Genomic DNA, 20,807 nt, shown 5'->3' on the forward strand with positions numbered 1-20,807 from the left:
ATTTTAAAATTTTTATACTATTTAAAAGTTTTACATATTTAAAATTTAAAAATAAATAGACATATTTAAAAAATATTTTCTGGTTATTAGAATTTGAAAAGTCGTTATGAAGGGCAGTCAGACCTGAAGGTCAGAAAAAAAAATCGGGAAGATGAAACAGAGCCATGTAAGAATTCCAAAGGCAAGATATGTGACTCTCATAGAAACTCAGAATGTTCTTTCCTTCTCTCTTTATTCTTTATGCCACTGGTCTTTCATATTGGGAATAGTATCTATTTTTTTAAAGTTAGTTTACACTGAATGTGCAAATAATTACTTACACAGCTATTAGACAATGCTGCAAGGTTCTTAATTTTAATGGTTAAAATTATAAGTTCACAGCTTAATACAAAAATGATAGAGGTTTACATAATTTATTAAGTCTGCTATAATGTTATTTGCATAACTTTTATGCATACTTTAGAAAATAAATATCACTACATTTGAAAGCATTTTCCACAAGCAGATTTTAGGATTTTAAAAATGGTGGTCATAGTTAATAAAAATAGTTAATCCTCATTGTAGACTTAATGTATTTAGATAATATTCTGAAATAGAAAATATTTAGTGCTATTTGATCTACTCGATATATAATTAAATATTTGCAAAATAGTGTTACAACAATAAGAAACGAGATCGATATGCTTAGACCCTGTGGGTCTGCTAGAATGAGTAGGCGATAAGCTTAAAGAGTGTTTTGAGAACATTTTACATTAGATATTTACTAATGGCCTAGATTATTTAAAGGATGAATTAGCATGGGTTAATAACCATAGTGGTAAAGTTCATCTAGAAGGGAAAGATACATCAGTCTTAAAGTGCATGGTGTAAGTTGAGAAATTTGTTATGTCCCTAAATTGTAATCACAATATTTTAGGTCTAAGGTGTTGTCATATCTGCTAGACAATTGATTTTCATTTTTTCATAGGAGCAAAAATGCCCTGTACTGTATCTTTATAGGGATTCTTCTAAGATTTGTGACATTTTGCGTAGGATTATTTAAAGAGGTAAATGGCCTACTGAACTACATGCCAGTATTAGGAACAAATATCCTGGTTTGCATAAAATGACTGACTTTACATGGCGGTGTGTGTACAAAAAGGGCACTGGGGAAACACACTGGAGAGGGGTGCTGCTGCGCACACTGCATCTCCATCTCTTGAAGTGTTTCCTTCTTTAACAAAAAATTGTGCATATAGGGGAGGAAAGGCATTCCCTCTACCTTCTTAGGTTTGATAGCTGAGTCTACGAAATAAACTGACGTTAGGCAGATTCACAGGAGAAAGAACATAAGAAAAGGCATGTACATTTACTAATTTTTAACATGTGCATGAGGGCATCACAGGAAAAGAAAAAGTGAATACCCAAAAAAGCAGTGAGATTTGAGAGCTTATATATCATCTTAAGAGGAGAAGAGTTGGGAGATGTAGGCCACCTAGGAGAGAGTAAATGATTTTTAGGAAAGAGGAATGGGGCCCTCAGAAGAATAGATGGGAAGTATGATAGCGTGTGACAGTTTGGGGGCGGTGTCAATTTATAGTCTCTTCTCCTGTGACAAGACTCAATCTTCCCTGGTTGATGAAACTCCTGGGGAGGGGATTTATGACAACTGAGTTCCTTTTGGAAGATGTGTCTTTAGGTAGATAAGGGGAGGTCAGAGGCAAACTCCCTGCATTTGCTGTTTTTCAAGTATCTGTATCTCAAAACAATCCTTATGCCAAAGAGGAAAATTTTAGTGCGGCATATTCTGCCTCCCTTCAGTATGAGTAACAGAGTACGTGGTGTGATGTTACAAAGATTTTCCTAATATCTGTGTTGGTTAATCATCATTTGGGTCACAGAAAAAAACAGTTGTGATGTCATGAAGGAAGACTGTGAATTCTTGTTTATTTACTTATGGGGAGGAAGAGAGCTTTTAAAAGCAAGGCTACTTTTCATTTTGTAGGATGGTTAAAGCATAGTCCTATTTTAAAGAGGATCCACATTTCTATTAAGCTCCTAATTAGATTTAATGTCCTGCAATCCAATTTCATGAGCAAATACTGCTTTGTAGACATCTCAGGGAATACCCCACTCCTAGCAATGACTGATGCTGTGGTAGTGAGTTAATTCTTCCCCATTCTGTCTTCCTTTCCAGTATTTGTAAATGAAGACTGCAACTCTGCTATAACTGTTTTAAGCAGTTTTGACTGAGAGCAATATAATCTTTTTCTTAACTCTAATACTAATGTTTATAACTGCTCAATAATCTACATCAACTCTTTCTAATGACAGGCCACTTTACTTTGAGCTTATTTGGGTAACACTTTTTAAATACATTTCATTACCCCAGGCTAGTGGCCTGCCAAATGAAGAAGCAGACTCTGTGTGATATTTTAAAGGGAGGGAGATGTCAAAAGCACTGCAGGAAGAAACATGTCCTTAAAGATTATTACCACTACCACGGTGTCTAACAGAGTGAGAAGTAGGTGGCATAATATTCTGAGATATAAATTCTCTGAGGCAGAACATAGAGTTTTACTACCTAAATGTAATAAGATGTATTGTGCTATCAGCAAAGGCCATGAAGCTCTATGTGATTAAAATAAAAAAGGATCCAAGTATCTGCCTTTAACTACCTTTTAATGATAATGATTTTTGTCTTTAGCATTTATATTGGAAGTCAAGAATGAGGCATGCTGCAAACTATCTAATAATAATATGAATAATAATAACTAACAACTGCTCTTCTCTTACTCCTTAGTTCTTGTAGTTTATGTATGTCCTCAAAGAAAGTCCTCTTCCTTCATCTCAGTTTATATGGTAATTGAAATATTAGCTTAAAAATTGTATTATACACTACATGCCCATGAAAGGAATTTTAGTGTTAGAATTACATTAGGAAAGAAGACTCAGAAAAAGGATATTATGTACCAGTCTTTTTTACATGTTACTTATTTTTCAGGGCAATCTGTTAAGATACATATTATCACCCATTTACTTTTACACAAGTGGGAAATTAGACCCTAAGCTTCTAATAAATATAGTCTCCTAACAAGTAGTGACCAGGAATTGACTCCAACCAGGTGATGAATGCCAATTGTTAAATATTCAGGAATTTTGTTGATACCCTGAAATTGGCCACAATGGTAGTATTCCCATCATGAAAATCAGCAAAGTCTATAAAACACAAAACAGGGCTCCTCTCCTCCAGTTCTCTCACTGATCTCTAGGAGAAGAAAAATAAATTTTCACCTACCCTTCTGAGTTCTTAGCTGAGACCCTTGTAATAAAAGACAGGTAACAAAAGAAAAAAACAAATAAGTTTATTAACACGTATCCCTCATGTATACATGGGAGAGACCCAGGGGAAAATGAGTAACTCCCTGAGGTGGTTTAGAATTCAGGCTTAAATTCCATCTTACTATGGAAAGGGGAGGGCTAATGAAGGCCTCTTAGGGGAGAGTAAATGATTTTCAGGAAAAATGAATGGACCCCTGAAAAACAGATAGGAGACATGGAGTTTGTGTCAAAGTTTGTCTGGGTGTGGTGTTGACTTCTAATCTCTTCTGTGATAAGAGTCAATCTTCCTTGGTTGATAAAATCCATAAGTAGAGGATTTATGAAAATTGAGTTCTTTTCAGAGGACCTGTTTTTAGGCAGATTGGAGAGTTTACAGAAAGCTCCACCCTATATTTGATATTTTTCAAGTGCTTACAGTTCAAGATAATCAATGTACCACAGAAACATTTTTGGGAGACATCTGAGTATTCTGTTACCTTTTACTTCTAAGAGGAGGTTCACCAATGCCAGCTTACTGAATTTCAGAGCATGGAGTCACAGTTTGCAGTATATGAGAAATATATACTCATTCCTTTCTTCTAAGTTTACATAGTTTCTGAATTTTTAAAGAATTAAGAACAATCTAATTTAGAGCTTCCTAAGATACAAGTTTATAATAATTCCCATATTGAACTTTTGTTTTAATTTCTTCTCTGTTTCAAATGTATTTGCCTTCCTCATTTGATAGAAAGTTTTTGAGAGTTAAAGTTATCTTATGTATTTTGCGTTTTACCATTAAACCTACTAGGATACTTATTGGGATAATGAAATTAAGCTGGAATATGGTAGATGAAATTGTTAGAAAATAGGTCAAGGTGTAGTAGTGGCTTTGATTATTGCCAAGTTTCTTTATCTACTTAAAATGTCATTATGAGTATAGTTAACATTTTATATATATATTTTATTTAATTTACAGATTGTAGTTATGTATTAAAATTGAACATATAATATTTATCTCTAGCCTCAAAAATAGGTATGTTTTAGTATAAATACTACATATGTTACAGGTATATAAGTAGAGTATTCAAATAGTGGTGAAATTTTCAAAATAAAAGAGAAAAAATAACAGCTTAGATTCTAAAGTAAGGATGATGATGATGAAATAGTTTATGGACAATCTTCTTTAACTTCCAACAAAAAGGAAATTAAAAAAAATTAAAGATGAGAAGTTTTAGCACAGAGTTCTCAAGTATTACTTTTGGTTTTAGAAAGCATGCTTTTATATAATTACTAAAACATTACAAAGACTCAGTTAAAAATGTCCAGTTGCTAATGCTGATATTTGAAAAATCACACACGTGTGCACACACACATATACATACCCCGCACAAGCTAAGACTGTTTATGTCCCTTTTCAATTTCAGGGGAGTCTTTGGTCATAACATAGGGAAATGGCCTTGGATTACAGCTGATGAGAATATTTTAGGCCTCATGACAGACATTGTCGGTAAGTACAAAATTAATTTTTTTCCAAAGCAATTGTAAAGAGATTATCATTTAGTGATAAACATAGATTACAAAGCCAAAATCTTATGGAAGAGCATATTAATTTTCTATTTTAACCCATCACAGTAAAGAGTAAGCCTACCTTTCCTAAAGACTTGATTGCTATAGAGAGCATAACTGTGTCATTTGGCACAAAAACAAAATATGTTATTACTTTTTTCTTGTACATTTTAAAAATGAAAGTTTGTTCCCCAATGAATAACACATTCATTGTATTCATTTATTATAATGAAACAAATTTCATAAAATTCACTTAAAATGAAATTTCTAAGATTTTATCATATGGTAAAACAAACACTAACCTTCACTTGCTAAGGATTTAAAACACCAATCTTTTTTTTTTTTTTGTCTCATTTCAATTTAAACTGTGGTAATCTATTTAAAATTAGGGTGAGCATTGTTGAAAATAATACAGTTTATGCTGTTTTTTGGTCTATAATGTGTTTCCCAAAGTGAGTTATGTGTACCGTTAGTGGTATTCAATATAGTTTTGGATGGTAGATGTGTTAACATTTCAAAAAAGAGCTATTTATTTAATTGGGTTGAATGAATATTCCATAATGCCTGAAATCTTATATGAAATTTAGGATATTACACACACAAAAAAATTAATGACATTTAAATAATTGGAGTGGTTTTATTTGGAAGTATATGGAGGACTTAGAAAAACCCTAACTTTCAAAATGTTTTTTCAAACCTCACTCCCTTATAGGCATGTATAAAAATATCTTTATTGTTTCACCCCAATTGTATCTCGGGCAGTAATCAGAAGAGAAAATCAACTTGAGCTGGGGAGAAAATGGTATTAGAGTAGGGAAAGTAGATCTTACATCCAGAAAGAATTAGGTCAGTTGGCAATCATGAAAATCTGGGAATATCTCATTTATTCACAAAATAATTATGGAACCTCTGATATGTGTCAGGACTTGCAGTAGGCCCTAACACGTTCTTACCTTCCTTATCCTCATGGTACTCCCATAAATGAAAGAGACAAAAAAACGTAAACTTAGTATATACACATAACCATGTAGTACAAAGAAATGTAAAGTTAATCATTGGGGTTAGTGCTTCAAAAAAGGCAATTTCCAATTAATGATGGGGGACTGAACAAATGCATTTGAGTACTCTTTTTTTGCTGAAATGTCAATAAACAACTTTTAAATGGAATTAGGGGGGGAATGTCTAAACCCATGGAGAAATAGAATGAAATGGCAAAGGAGATGACAGCGACATTTTAGGAGCCGGAAAGCAGGTGGACAAATGGTAACTGTCTTGTTGAAAAAAAAAAGCAAACCAAATCCTAATCTCCCAATGGTGGGTAAAAAAATGGAGAGCCACCTGTTTACACTGCAGATCCTTCCAAAGCTTGGGCATTGCTCATAATAAGCACTTCTAGAAGTGGGAATGAAAATAGGAATAAAAACAGAGAGGTTTGTTGTTGGAAGTCTGTTTAAAATGTAGTTGGAATACCAGATCCCCTTGCTCACTCCGTGCAGCCAGGTAACTCCTCCCCACCCCTACTCCAGGAGACAACTGGATGAGTCTCTGCAGAAGGGAGAAGAAAGGTTCCCAGGGGAGGATATGTAGTATACTGTGTTAGCTGAGACTGCTGTAACAAAATGCCACAGACTGGGTATCTTAAACAACAGAAATTTATTTTCCCTCAGTCCTGGATGGAGGCTAGAAGTCCAAGATCAAGGGTGGATTTCTGGTTTGGAGTCTCTTCCTGGCTTGTAGATGCTGCCATCTGTGTCCTCACTTGAAATTTCCTTTGTACACACTCAGAGAGAAAGAAAACTCTGGTGTCCTTTCGTCTATTATAAGAACACCAGTCCTGTCAGATTAAGGCCTCACCTTTATAACTTCATTCAACCTTCATTACTTCCACTTAGGCCCTATTCTCAAATCCAGTCATATTTGGGATTAAATATTTAACATATGAATTTTGGGAGTACACAGTCTGTCCATAACATATTCCGTGGTGAAAACAAAAGAATTAAACAAATGTTTATCCACTTCTAATTTAGCAGCCAATAACCATGCAGGAGACTGGAAACATCTTCTCTGTGATATGTGAACAACCTCAACGTTCTGACATAAGATTTCCCAGTACAATGTCCCAATAGGATCACATCCCAGCACATGTACAAAGTAGAACACACTCATGTTTAAAGCGGCCCAACTTACCAGACTTTTAAGGAAATTCTGTTTTTAGTTTATGAACCATATGACTGTTATCTATTCAAAATGTTTTGAAAAATAAGGAAAACTCCATAAAAGGGTTGCAAGCTAAAGCAAGCTCTATTTCCTACTCATTATTATTGAGTAATTATTACACTGTGCACATTTCTGTTTTATGTGTTTTTTATTACAGGATCAGAATACTAATAGATTAAGTACAAACTGAAAATAATCCCTTCTATTTCAGACACAGAGAAAGGATAGAAAAACTAAGTTAACAAAACATATGTTTTCAGGTCAAACTATTCCAAGATTTTTTTCAGTTTTTTTATGTACATTTGAATGACCATAAGTGGCTTCTAAATATGAACACAAGTGAAAGCATTATTAAACAACTATTCAACACACCTTTAAACACAATCTAGGATTGTGTTATTTTATAGTAACATTACAAAAAATAAATAGAAGTTCCTACAGAACAGAAACACAGCCATTGCTGAAGAAAGGAGCCCTTGAAAGCCTGCCTAGAAAGCCTTTCAGGGGCAGCTCAGGGGAGCCAGTCTGTGTGTATGGCCTGAGTCCAGGACCTTCCCCTGAAGCCCCAGAGAGAATCTGCTCAGCCCTGGATGCCTGGGACTGGGACTCAAAGCCAGAATTTTTGTGAGCCAGGGCAGATAAAGGCGAAAACTGAACGTTTCCTGCCAGACCACTCAGGTTCTAGGGAACACAACATCTGATCAGTCTCAGCATTACTTAGAGGAGTATATATTCTAACATAGAAATTACCACCCGAACAATCCTAGATTGTGTCTAAAGGTGTGTTGAATAGTTGTTTAATAATGCTTTCACTTGTGTTCATATTTAGAAGCCACTTATGGTCATTCAAATGTACATAAAAAAACTGAAAAAAATCTTGGGATAGTTTGACCTGAAAATATATGTTTTCCTTAACTGTAGATCTTACTTTACTAGGTATGCTTTCAGAACATAAATTCCATTCTAATCCTGTTATGTTATGCTTAGTATTTTAATTCTCTAAAGAGGAGTTTGGATGTTTATATAAAGTCCAGGGAAGTGGTAAGTTGGTATTATTTTGTGAGATTTATTTATGAAGTAAATAAACCTGGCAAAAAGATTTCTTTTGACTATTTAAAAGTTTATAACTCTATTGCTACTTATTAAATGTACACATGTTTTGATGTCCAGTAAATATACATATATAACAATGACCCCTGAAATGTCAAACCAGTCACCTCTCATTGTCATTAGTAAGGAAAATGGAAAGAAAAACACAAAAAGTGTCCATATTTGTTTAGAAGGGTAAAGAGTCTGAACTTATTTAATTTTCTTAAGAATATTTATTAATTCTAGCTTTAGGAGGTTTTGTTTGTTATTAAAATACAATACACAGTTACAACTTATATGGAAAAAACTTATTTTAATTTTCTGTATTTTTGTCATATTTCATTTGAAATATTGTCAGTGAATGAAAATAATCTTTAGTTTAATCGTTATTTTATTAAGTGTTTGTTTTGGTCTCTACAATTCAGGTTTTATCAGGGAAAATATTTCTACTTTCTTGTTGACCAAAGGCATAAAAATTGAAAGTGTCTATAAAAGTATATTACGAGCAATATTTTAAAAGTTTTGTATTTTCTTTTAAATTTTGGTAACTATTACCTCCCCACATCCCCCCAATTTTTCTTACCTTACAATTGTATATATTAGTCAGAGAAATGATTCTTAAGTCAAATTGAAAAATGAATGAGTTCACTTTTTTCTTTAGTAGAAACAGATTCAGGACATTGCTTGTGTGGGTCGTGTTTATCTTTTTGTTGCAAACCTCATGCAGGTTCCCTTATTGCCTTCATTACTAGGAAGTTCTAAGAAAATTTGGTCAAGTTTGAATAAAAAAAAAATTTAAAAGCTTCTAATTTGTTTCTTATCTGCATATATTGTACTCTATATCTGCTTTTTATTATTTTTCCTCACGTGGTAATACAAGAAACCTGTAACCCTCTTTGCAAGTAAATGTGGTACAAATCACAATATAATTAAAATAATTACATGGTAACTACAGTAAAGAGCAGCAAAAGTCCTATTTATTTTTGCTACTTGCTAGGCTAAATGTGTCATGAGCAAGTAAACAATTCGTGTATTTTGGGCTATGATTGAATCTCCCAAATTCTTAAAATCAAAACCTTTATTTTACCATAAAATATTTCAAAAAGAAGTAAGAGGAGAATAATAAAAATTATTATGTGTAAAAACCAAAAGAATGAATAGAGAGAAGGAAGAGACAATGAGCAACCATATTTATTCATAGACATAGTAAAGAATTTCAATTTCATAGGGGAAGAAAAATTATTAAGAAAACATTGTACACAGAGCCCACAGTTCTGCAAAATATGGAATAACTTTTGCTTATAATTAATGTCATATTATCAAGATGCTAGAAATAAAATTGCTGAAGAATATTATTAGTATTATTATCAAGCCTACTTCTCCCTGGGTACATAAAAATCACAAGCATTCTGGCTTATAAAAATGCTGTAATGTGAACATAAATTTGATTTATGAAATTTGTGGTTGATCTTTAGAGAAGCAATAATCCCTGGAAGCTCTCTCCAAACAGTTGTGAATGCTCAGCCATGCAGTAGCCACTTCTAGAAGTCACAGGAATTTGCTACTTGAAAAATAGAGTGGAAAGTTCTCCGACTTTGCCTAAGTACAAACCTTAAAACCAGATCCACAATCACATTTCCATCTGTTTAATAAAATATACAGAAAATAGTATGGCAGTTCATAAACCCTGTTATCAAATGCTGGGGGCACTGTCATCCTCATTTTACAATATATTTGAAATTAGATTCTAATTAGACGCAGAGAGAAGTCGGTGATGAACATGGACCTCTGTATTTGACTAACAGAAAGTAGATAACATAGACAGATGTAATCTTGAACAAAAGATATTAATTGCATTTTTTTTCTACATGAGTGTAAGTTTTTGTCTACTACTTTCTATCTGTGAGACTTTAGGAAAGTTACTGCATCTCTTTGGATGTCAGTTTCCTCACTGATAAAATGTAAAAAATCAAAGTAGATACTTTATCAGGTTACTGTGAAGACTACCTGAGATAATACAAGTCACATAATTAGAAGTGTTGGCACTTCTCAATATACTTTAGCTTGCCAGGTACTGAGACAAGAAGGCACAGCTTGCGTTTAACCATGTTTCACCTTCTGGTAAAGCACAAACTTATGTTCAATAAATAAACAAGCAGGATCTCACTCTTCACATAAGAGTCTTGGCTCACCCCCAATCTCAGGTGAAGTGATTCAAAGCTTGACATTTACTGCAGTGAGTTGTTGATGATCTTCAAAGTAAAGTCTTTCAAAGCTTAATAATCTTTTTGGAAGCTTTAAAAAATTCATGCCCTCCAATACTTGTAGTTCGTGATGTTGCAACATTAATTTTGAAAAAAACAACTCTTAGGTGAAAGAAGAGTACAAAGAAAAACAACATGAAAGAATTTCAGTTCACTTTTTTAAAAAAATGTTTATTTTTGTATGGAATTCTGATAATACTGAAATATGTTAGAAGAGCAATGTTGGTTTGAGAAATACAATTTGAACTAAAAGAGATGAGTCAATCAGGTAAAGTTCCTTACAAAAATACACTAAAAATCAGTATGATTTGTGGCACTTGATAAGAATACTTCATTATTCAGCGCCTTTAGGTTATATTTGGAATAAACATTTCAATTAATGTTTTGAAACTTTAGCATCAACACCACCCTCAGATATACATGTGTTTGCATGTTCACATGTTAGACTGACCCAGTCCTTGATAGAGTTCGGTGGAATGAGGAGAGCATTTGTGAAGCACTTGGTTGAACTTAATTTAAAGTGAATTTAAAGGCGGAATAATTTTTGTGCAGGTGGGCCCATAAATCATTCAAGTCAATGAGGGATTATTTACAAAGAATTGATTCCGTGTTAATAAGCCATTGAATGTGAGAGGAGGAAAGCACACTGCCAAGCGTATGTCTAGGTTAATTCAGCCCAACACATCTGGTTCTTCACATTCCCGTGCAAGAAAAATTTTAAGTGATCCCAAACGAATGCTGTATTGTTTGGAGGACTAAAGTCTTCCAGGAATCTATAATTATTTTAATTAGAATATAATTGTTAAGGAAAAATGGAACGTCTGAGCTTCTGTAGAAAGTTGCCCCTACCCCTTCCTTACTCTTCCATTTCTTTATTTTCATTTGTTACTTCCCTCATTACAGTGCGTTCTTTCAACTGATTCCCTTTCTAGTAATTCTTCTCTCTTTATGTTTATGTTTCCTTCCTTTCCTCCTTCCAATCTCCGTGCCAAAGCAGTTTTTTAAATTGAAATAAATGGTTTTTAGAAAAGATGCATGTAGATAACTAACAAGGAGTTAAGAATAATATTAGATTATATATCTTACATAATGTTTTATTTTAAAAATAATAGTAATAATTTATACCATAATGCAAAGAAACAACCATAATAAAGTTGGTATCATGTATTTTACAATGGCTCAAAAAATTTTCATATTGTAGGGGAAAACATATATAACTGTGTACAACATAAACTTATCATACTCATATCTATCCAGTATGTTTAAGAGAAATTGTATTTAGTGCTAGGAAATTGTATTTAGTGCTAGGAGATTCCTATCACCCCTTGACTTCAGACACTATACACCTTACAATGACTGGGGACACACCTACCTCTTGTTTACCAGCCTTGCACATCAAATGGGGAAATCCATCAGCCAATGCAACAAGGTGTTTTTTTTTTTTCTTGTGTGTGTGTGTTTTGACTAAATGAAAACATGGGTCCTTCCTTAAAATGGTTATGTTAAAATCCACATTCCTAAGTTGTACACTTCTTTCCAGTGGCCTCGCCTCAAGTGAACTTATCCTGGAATCTATTAATTAGATTAATTATTCCACTTACAGTCTATTCTTTTAAAATGCAACTAGAGCAGAAGTATCTCTTTGGATTCAAAAATGTAGAACTTGTTTTATACATTTTCTCTAACACCTAATACAGTCTTACAAACATTAAAGCTCATAGCCCATTTTTCTCAATGATGCTAAAGAGACATTATTCCTATTACACAGGTCTAATTTCCTTTAAGAGACATCATAAGAACTAAAAATAGGGAAAGTATTGTTATTGTTGTTATTATACTCTTAATTCTTTAGTATACAATATATGCTTTGTCTCTGGGTTTGTTTCTAGTACCGAAATCTTCAGTAATAGGAATTAGATCATATTAACTTTGGGTAGTAGATATCTTAATTTTGCATATTTTCTCTATGAGACAATACATATCTATGTTAGTTATCTTAAATCAATGTGTATGAATAAGACTCAGCTATAGCTATAGACTTTAGCTATTTGTATTTTATTTTCTAGTTCTTTTGGCTTATAAATTATTATGTATCTCACTTTAATAAGAGTGAAATATGTTTGGCAAAGTAGGCTTCTTTTATTAAAGGTGAATTTTAATTTGATGCTAGAAGCAACTGGCTTTAAAAGTGTGATTGGCCTTCATTTCTTTTAAGATTTCTTTTAGAAATACACTTACCACAAAAATGTGCTTTGTGGGAATTTGACAAACTAGCTGATAACAGGATAAATTATTTTCAGTTTTCAGGAAAAAGCAAATGCTTCATTATTTTGTTGTTATTATTTGCTATATCAAAGAGAAAATATGATTTTTAGCTAGCTATGTGCATGTAAGTCCAGATATCATTTGATAAAAATGAGTCAAGTGGGAAAACCAATTTCTTTGTGACGGCACATCAAATATGCCCTTATCTCTAAAAACATTAAAGATGAAGGAGTGGTTTTTCTAACTATCTTTAGCATGAATAAAACAATTTAAATTATGACACATTTACTTTGCAGGAGCCAATGAGAAAGAAATAGTCCTAATGAATGCTTTGACTGTTAATTTACATCTTCTACTGGTAAGTTTCCTTTCCCACCAATGTTTAGTATATATTAAGTTTACAGAATCTGACATTTTTCTATCTTTAATTCATGAGCATCTGATGGTTTACTCATTTAAAAATAAGTTGTGAGGTTATTTTCATTTTTACCAGGAAATGCTGGACCATGATAGAATGGCGTCTTCGTAATCATGGGAGAGCTGACTCTTGCAAAGAGCTTTAGAATAATGAACAGCTCTTATCGCAGAACATAAGGAATAAAAGCTATAGTGGGTGCAAAGCAAAACTGCTTTCAAGCACACAAAACGATGATGTACAAATGCTAGTAAATACCGAGCTCTTTAGAAAGACAGTTTTCCAATAAGCTGGATGATATAGCAGGATAGGCTCATGGATCAGTATGTTTTTGTAGATTAATTTTTGGGGAGTAAGTTAAAAAAATGAAAATAAAACTAAATTGGAGAAAAAGGACATGCAAGTATAATCTTAAATGACTTCCTGTTTTAAAGTGCTTCTTACATCCTAACTATTTAATAAGTGTGTGTACATACACACACACACACACACACACACACCTTAAAATGTCAAATATATTCTTGATTTGGAATATGGTGACTATATTAGTTGCTTAATGCTTTGAATATTTTTATTTTTTAAATAAGTTTTTTTCCAATGTCCATAATAAAGTTTTTTTTTCTTTTGTTAATTAAAGTTTATTGGGGTGACAATTGTTAGTAAAGTTACATAGGTTTCAGGTGTACAATTCTGTATTACATCATCTATATATCACATTATGTATTCACCACCCAGAGTCAGTTCTCCTTCTATCACCATATATTTGATCCCTTTTAACCTCATCAAAATCATGTCTACATGGCCAAGATGCACAATGAAGATATTAATATTTTATTTTAGTAAAATGGAGAAATGATTATTAAACATGACTGAAAGAACATGCTTATGGAGCATGTAAGTATCATGATAAATATAGTTTTAAGTTCAGAAACCCTTGGATTTCACTCCCAGTTAATTTACTCAATTTTACTTGTTGACTTTAGACATTTTTTTTCCATTTCTAAATCTTAATTTTCTCCTCTGTAAAAATGAGGACAACAATATCTCCTTATAGATATGCACAAATATGAAATCTAATAATATGTGAAAATTGCTTTAGCACCCAGGCCAATGACCAACACTTAATTAGCCATAGCAATCATGTTCATTCTTATCATTGTCAGTTTCATTCTCCAGGAGCCATGGGGAGAAATAAAGGGGTACCACTGAACAAATGAGCCACTGTTCCCTGGTGCCTCTGGACATGTCAAATATTTCATTTTAGGGCTAAGGTACTTTAAGTTGAATCTAAAGTAAAATCCCATAAAAAAATAAAGCCATGGAAATACTATGTACTAGAAACCAAATCAGCAGTGCAAGATAAATCGTTATTAATAAGATGTACATAGAACATGAGAGCTCAATCTCACTGTAGAGAAATTACTATTAGGTACATTGGGAAGATACTTTTTCAATTAAAATTTAAGTAAAGTGTGAGAATTTGTACTTATCTGATTCACATTTTCTCCTGAATTTGCTTTTTTATCGATAAACATAATAAGCTAATATCTTTTTCTTTATAATTCACCGGAAACAAAGCTAATTGGAAAAGGTACCCCTGACAGACATCTAGATGTGTAATTAATTAATGCCTTTAAAATGCTAGAGATTATAAAATGAAAGTGTGATATAAAATAAACAAATGTATAAATTGTGCATTAATGCCTTTCTCAATTAATTCATTTTATTACAGTTATCATTTTTTAAGCCTACACCAACACGGTATAAAATTCTTCTAGAAGCCAAAGCCTTCCCTTCAGATCATGTAAGGATTCTTCAAATTATATTTGCATTCTTTCTTCTCTTCCTGGAGGAGCATATCATTTGCCTGACTTCAATATTTATTCACTAGACTTTCCCAAGTAACCATAGAATAAAAAAGATCTGTCAAATGCTTTTGATTTAAGCAGTAAAAAAAAAAAAAAAGTAAACTGTAGCTTGATTTATTTTGTTTAAGTAAAACACATGCTTGAGTAAACTTCTGGTTTAAATCAAGTACAGTTATAAGTGTTTTCATTAATTCTTCTTGTTCTTTTATGAAATCAAATTGATACATATCCTAGTGCTTAACTCTTTAAGCTACACAGAATAGAAATATAAACTTTTACTTGTTCATTTGTTTCTATACCATGCAAGCTAATTATTGGTGCTTTATTATTAAAAAAATCTATTTACCAGAGATTAAAATATTTCTTGTTGTTCACTAAAAAAATCATGCTACTTTATCAGAAATTCTGTTAGTAAGAAGTTTGATTCTTCTTGACACAGATGTAGATAAAAGTATGTTGCACATTTTAGTTTTAGTGTTAGAGAAACCTGATTTTTGTCTTTATATTATCACTGTTAACTATTCTAGCCCACATTTTGTAATTTTAGGTCATTTAATTATGTCCAAATTAATAGGCATTACCTTACGAAAAAGGATCAAAATCCTAATATCTTGAAAAAAATTCAGGGGCCCTATAATTGCTTGTTCCCATTCATATTTTGTATTCTCAATGTAGAGAGCTTTTTGATGTTTTTTCCTTGGACTAGCTTTTTCTTTTCATGGTGAGCCATTTCTATATTCTGTGTTTAAGCCTAGCTAGTCCACACTACTCATTTTGTTATTTTGTAAACTCTGGTTTTGACTTATAGGCATGTTTTAACACCTTATTCTAAAAATCTCTTGTAACACCCTAAAGTTGAGGTGACTCCTCAGTTTCCATTGATCTCTGATATTTAGTGTTTCAAGGACTGTTCAGATTCCTGCATGTAAATTATATTAAGCAGTTCTCTGATGTATTGTGTTTAGTCACTTTTAACCTTGAACTTGGATTTAATATCATAATATACTTTTATTGTTATTTTATTATTTATTTTGGAGATATGTCAAAGTACTTTTGTGCATTGAACTTGAGTTATTAAATCACCTTTCTTTTCCAGTATGCCATTGAATCACAACTTCAACTTCATGGACTCGACATCGAGAAAAGCATGCGGATTATAAAGCCAAGAGAGGTATATGATAAAGAGAAATAAATAATAAATATTCATTATGTTTCTATTTAGTATTGATTTTTCTCCATTTTCCTCAAGTGCTTATTATCTTCATTACTTTAATGAAACTTTCAAGAAAGTATAAAAGACCTGTACTTCTGTTACTGTTAGGTCATTTTGCTTAAAATGGAAAATTAACTCAGAAGTGTATTTTCATTTTAAGGGCTAGTCATATTATAAGCAAATTGTTTTTCTGTTAACAGCATTGGAGTCTTCTATATTATTCAGTGGGATGGGATGAGATGGTAAATGCATATATCATTTTCAACTTTAAATGCTGTTGCCTGTGGATGCCATTAAAATATTAAAGACTAGGTGATATTTGGTGGAATTGAGTGATGCCTGTCTTTTATGTCTCCTTTTGATCAAAGTATCAAATGTTTTCCTTTGAACTTGGACTAGGGAATAGAAAGGGATGTGGTATAGTGGGAAAAGCTTGGGCTTTATACCTGGCTAATATACCCCAGAGAAATCCCAAACCCACCAAGTTACTGGGTGAGTGACTTTGGGAAAGTTGCTTTATCTCACTGAATAGAGATATAGGCTAAGTGGTACAAACTTTGACATATAAACCCTGCAGCTTGTGAAATTTCACACTAAGAGACCCATACAGAATAAATTTTAGGTTTCACAAATGAAGCTCCTAGGCTGTTAAGCCAATGTTTGAGCAATTATTTCTTTCAACCCAGAATACTTTGAGAAATTAAAATCTACTTCATTCACTTCTACTTGCCAACATGCAATAAATCAATGAAGTAAAAAGTGTTCACAACTGTGAAAGAATATCCTTTTCATAGGTCATATATAAATTGATAATTTCCAACAAAAGTGAATATCGCCACTAATATATCACAAGTCTTAATGTTAAAAGTGACAAGTGTTGTGGAGCCACATGAGTTCATCATAATCTGGGAGCATGCTTTAGCATTACTAGATTAGAGCAAGTCAACGTGAGAGAGGACTGTTTTATCTTTAAGAAATATATTTCTTATTTGCTTAATACTGGTTCTTTAAAGAAATAAACTAAGTATTAGTATATATGTATATATTACTTTCCCTCCTTTTTTGGAAGTTATGATGGACGGTATTCGATTCTTCTAAGAAAAAGTTTTGAATTACCATGTTACTCATCTTACTTAGAATTTTTCTTAGAATTACTGAAATAGTTATCTTTATATATAAAGTATGCATCACTTAATAATTAAGAGATTTCAATAGCAATACCGTTTTCATAGAGTCTCATTTTGCAAACAAGTTCCAGGCTTCTAGCAGTAATTGGAGTATTATATTTGTGACATATATAATATATGCCTAACATGGAATGCAGTAATTGGCAAGCAGCAAGAATTACCAAAAATTAAAGAGAACTGAAGGAAAACTTACGAATGTCTTAATGACATTCCCCCAAATATTAATGCAGTTAATAATGCTTTGACCTCAAAATCATGTCAGATTGAGCACTGGAGAAAATTCATGAAGATTTCATACAGATAAAACTTCTTAGGATACTATAGATGCTACGTATTTAACTGATTTATTTTTGCTCAAATTGTTTGCAAGACCAAATCTAAATTCATTCACAATTTTCACAAAGTAATCAGTCATTATTCATAGGTGAGAAGAAATGGAGAAAAATTACCTTAATAATAGAGTTTTGTTGATATTTTTCTTCATGTTTGGGTCTTGATCTTTAGACTGGTGTGAAGGAGAGTTAACGCTTAAGTTAATAGAAGATATTGGTTAGGATATATCTAGATGAAAAACGCATAAGTGGTTTTATTCTGCAAAAAAACATGATATTAGATTGCTTTTTCCCTTGCCATTTACATTTCATGAACTTCTTGTACTTTCTGGTATTTTATTGAATGGCAATAAAGAAGAAACAATTTATAGGCAAGCAAATAGTAAAGATTAATGAAAAACGGAAGAATAAATCAAGTAAGGTTTTGCAAAGACTTAACTTTATACAATTCTATTTTATTATCACTACTTAATCATAACAAAAAGCATGCTCAAAAGCTGCTCTCTTGACAGATCTTTGATGACCATTAATCTGAAAAAAAATTTGCATTTGATTGTACATATGATGAAAAGAGCTCCCAGTGAATTTTAGTTTGGGAAATATGAAGTGAGCAATTAATTATGGTGGATATGATGGAACTTGTGTGGAACACAATTTTAGGGGGAAGCAATCTGGAGAACCGAAGATATCCTTGAAGTAATTGAGAAGGAAGGAGACTCTATTGCAGTGGTCCTGTTCAGCGGGGTACATTTCTACACTGGACAACTCTTTAATATACCTGCCATCACAAAAGCTGGACAAGCAAAGGTATGCACATTTTTTGCTCCTTCCCACCTCACCCCAAACTTTACTGAGAAGTATTCTAACTGCACGTTTAGTGAAATACTTTTGCTTGTGTCTGTGTAAAATTATTTAAAGAGTTAAAAAAAAAAGAGTAAGCTTTACGTTTTGTTTTTTTTTAAACTACTCTTTTTTGCTTTAGGCGTCTCTTTTTTTTAAATTAAATTTATTGGGGTGACAATTGTTAGTAAATTTACATAGATTTCAGGTGTACAATTCTGTATTACATCATCTATAAATCCCATTGTGTGTTCACCACCCAGAGTCATTTCTCCTTCCATCACCATATATTTGATCCTCTTTTTAAACTTCACTTTGTCACTTCTGTAGTCTCATCTGCTTGCTAGCATCCTCTGCCCCAATGTTTACTTCTGATCAGCAGGACAGGTGAGCTCCCTACAGGTGATGTCATTGGTAGTGTGCTGCGTATTCAGCAGGATGCGCACAGAATATTTAGGATATAACTACAGGCTAGGCCTGTCAGAAACTCAAACTCATACTATAACTCATTCTAAGTATAATTCAGTTCTCACTTAACTCTCGGTACCTGAAGTAGTAGTGACGTAGAATAGAAGTTTATCTGTAGATTGACATTTACAGTTTACTTTAAGAAGCCTTTTTCCCCCCTAAGAATCTTAAAAATTATTATAATGCCCGTAATGAGTATTTTTCCTTATGTATTACTAAATCACATATAAATTGTTTACCATTTTGAAACTGAGTCTCTTTATATATAAGTGTTTGTAAAACAAAAACAAAGAAATTGATTTTAATATTTCTTTGCGGTAAAAAAGAAGTTAGAGAGGAGCAGCATTCAACAGTTAAAATAAGTCCTGAAAATTCTTAAATAACAGTTATATTTGATTCATCAGTCAAGTCAGGTATTTAAAAAGGTGACAATAGAATTTTGTTCTGAACATTAATAAGTTATGGGATTAATATGTGTGTGAGTTCTAGTTAATATATTCAGTTATTGAAGCTAATGATTGGAACTAATGAAAAGACATTCAGCATCGTTATCAGCAGTCTAGGAATTTCTAGCCACGACTTCCAACTGGTTTGATGGATAACTGTGAAAGTGGTGCATTGCAAAAGACATAAAGATAATGTCTTCTTAATTTAGTTATTAAGTGTTAGTCACCAAAATAAACGGAAGCCAATAATAAAAAATCATATTTTACAATCTTATGCAAGTAATCAGTAGTCCCTGAATCCCTCGCTATACATGCACATCTCATTAACCTTCATAGAAATGAAGCAGGAAGATAAAGGAAGACCATGGGTTTTGGAATCAATCACACAGTCTGAGGTTCAAATCTTGACTACATCATTTAATTGTTATATGATCTTGAGCAAGCTGCTAATTTTTCTGAATCTGTTTTAAAAAGTGTTGTTTTGGGGCCAAGACCCAGTTCATAAATTTAGTGTAGGGATTAAAGAGTGGAAAATATGTATTGGATTGCACAGATTCTGCTGCTAAGTGACAGTTGCCTCCCCCCATCTACTGTGCTCAACAAACATGCAGTTATGGAAAGTGGCTCAGATATGCTGTTTCTTTTATTTCCCATTAAAAAGCAAAATGCATTTGTTTACTTAAGTGTTATATGTAATTCTCGTTCTTAACTACTTCGGTTGCTAAAACCATTCTCTTGTCATTTTGCATGTTTTATTTTATGTAAAAAATAGAATAGTTGCGTACAAAGTGAAATTCTCTTGGAGCTTTCAGTCAAATAAAGGAAGATAGAAATGATCAATTCCATATAAATTTAACCACAAAGAAGTGATGGCTACCATGGGAGTTAAATGGTGATATAGCAGACTTAGATATATCCATTATAAAATTATTCTAATAAACATTTATACTCTTGCTAGACAATTCCCCCCATTCTCAATGGATGTTGAGAAAACTGCTTTAAAATGTAGACTTGCATAGCTCTCTTAGGTGGTCTATAAAGATAAGGTGAATGAGAGGCAGAGAGAATATTGAAGGTGTCAATCAAGAAAGAGATAGGATATACTAGGAAAGAAAAGGTTAGGAATGGCTAAGTGATATTTAAAAATGAAGAAAGTTTCCGGAAATGAAGTATGGTAGGAAACAAAAATTATGCTGGAAGGGAGCAATGAAAGTCAGCAAGAGTAGATATTGAAGTAAGAACTTCAAAATTGTGTAAAAGAGAAGTGAGGACAGGAATTTTGAAACATTAATTAAAGAAATGCAAGAGCACAGATCATAAATAAGTGGCTTGATTAG

General features: G+C 32.6%; 1 protein-coding gene across 4 annotated transcripts in view; it reads left to right on the forward strand.

Moving 5' to 3' along the window:
- KYNU (kynureninase) overlaps nucleotides 1-20,807 on the forward strand; it is a 99,245-nt gene that overhangs the window by 26,023 nt on the left and 52,415 nt on the right. For all 4 annotated transcript variants that reach the window (XR_013993587.1, XR_013993588.1, XM_081052845.1 and 1 more), the window contains exons 4-8: nucleotides 4,725-4,807; nucleotides 12,998-13,059; nucleotides 14,849-14,920; nucleotides 16,081-16,155; nucleotides 18,377-18,523. Coding sequence is in view for 2 of the 4 variants with exons in the window: in XM_081052845.1 (XP_080908971.1) it covers nucleotides 4,725-4,807; nucleotides 12,998-13,059; nucleotides 14,849-14,920; nucleotides 16,081-16,155; nucleotides 18,377-18,523 (439 nt within the window). In the remaining 2 variants the exon portion in view is untranslated. The remainder of the gene's footprint in view (nucleotides 1-4,724; nucleotides 4,808-12,997; nucleotides 13,060-14,848; nucleotides 14,921-16,080; nucleotides 16,156-18,376; nucleotides 18,524-20,807) is intronic.

This window comes from Rhinolophus hipposideros (genome assembly GCF_964194185.1).
Source record: "Rhinolophus hipposideros genome assembly, chromosome: 6".
NCBI lineage: Eukaryota > Metazoa > Chordata > Mammalia > Chiroptera > Rhinolophidae > Rhinolophus > Rhinolophus hipposideros.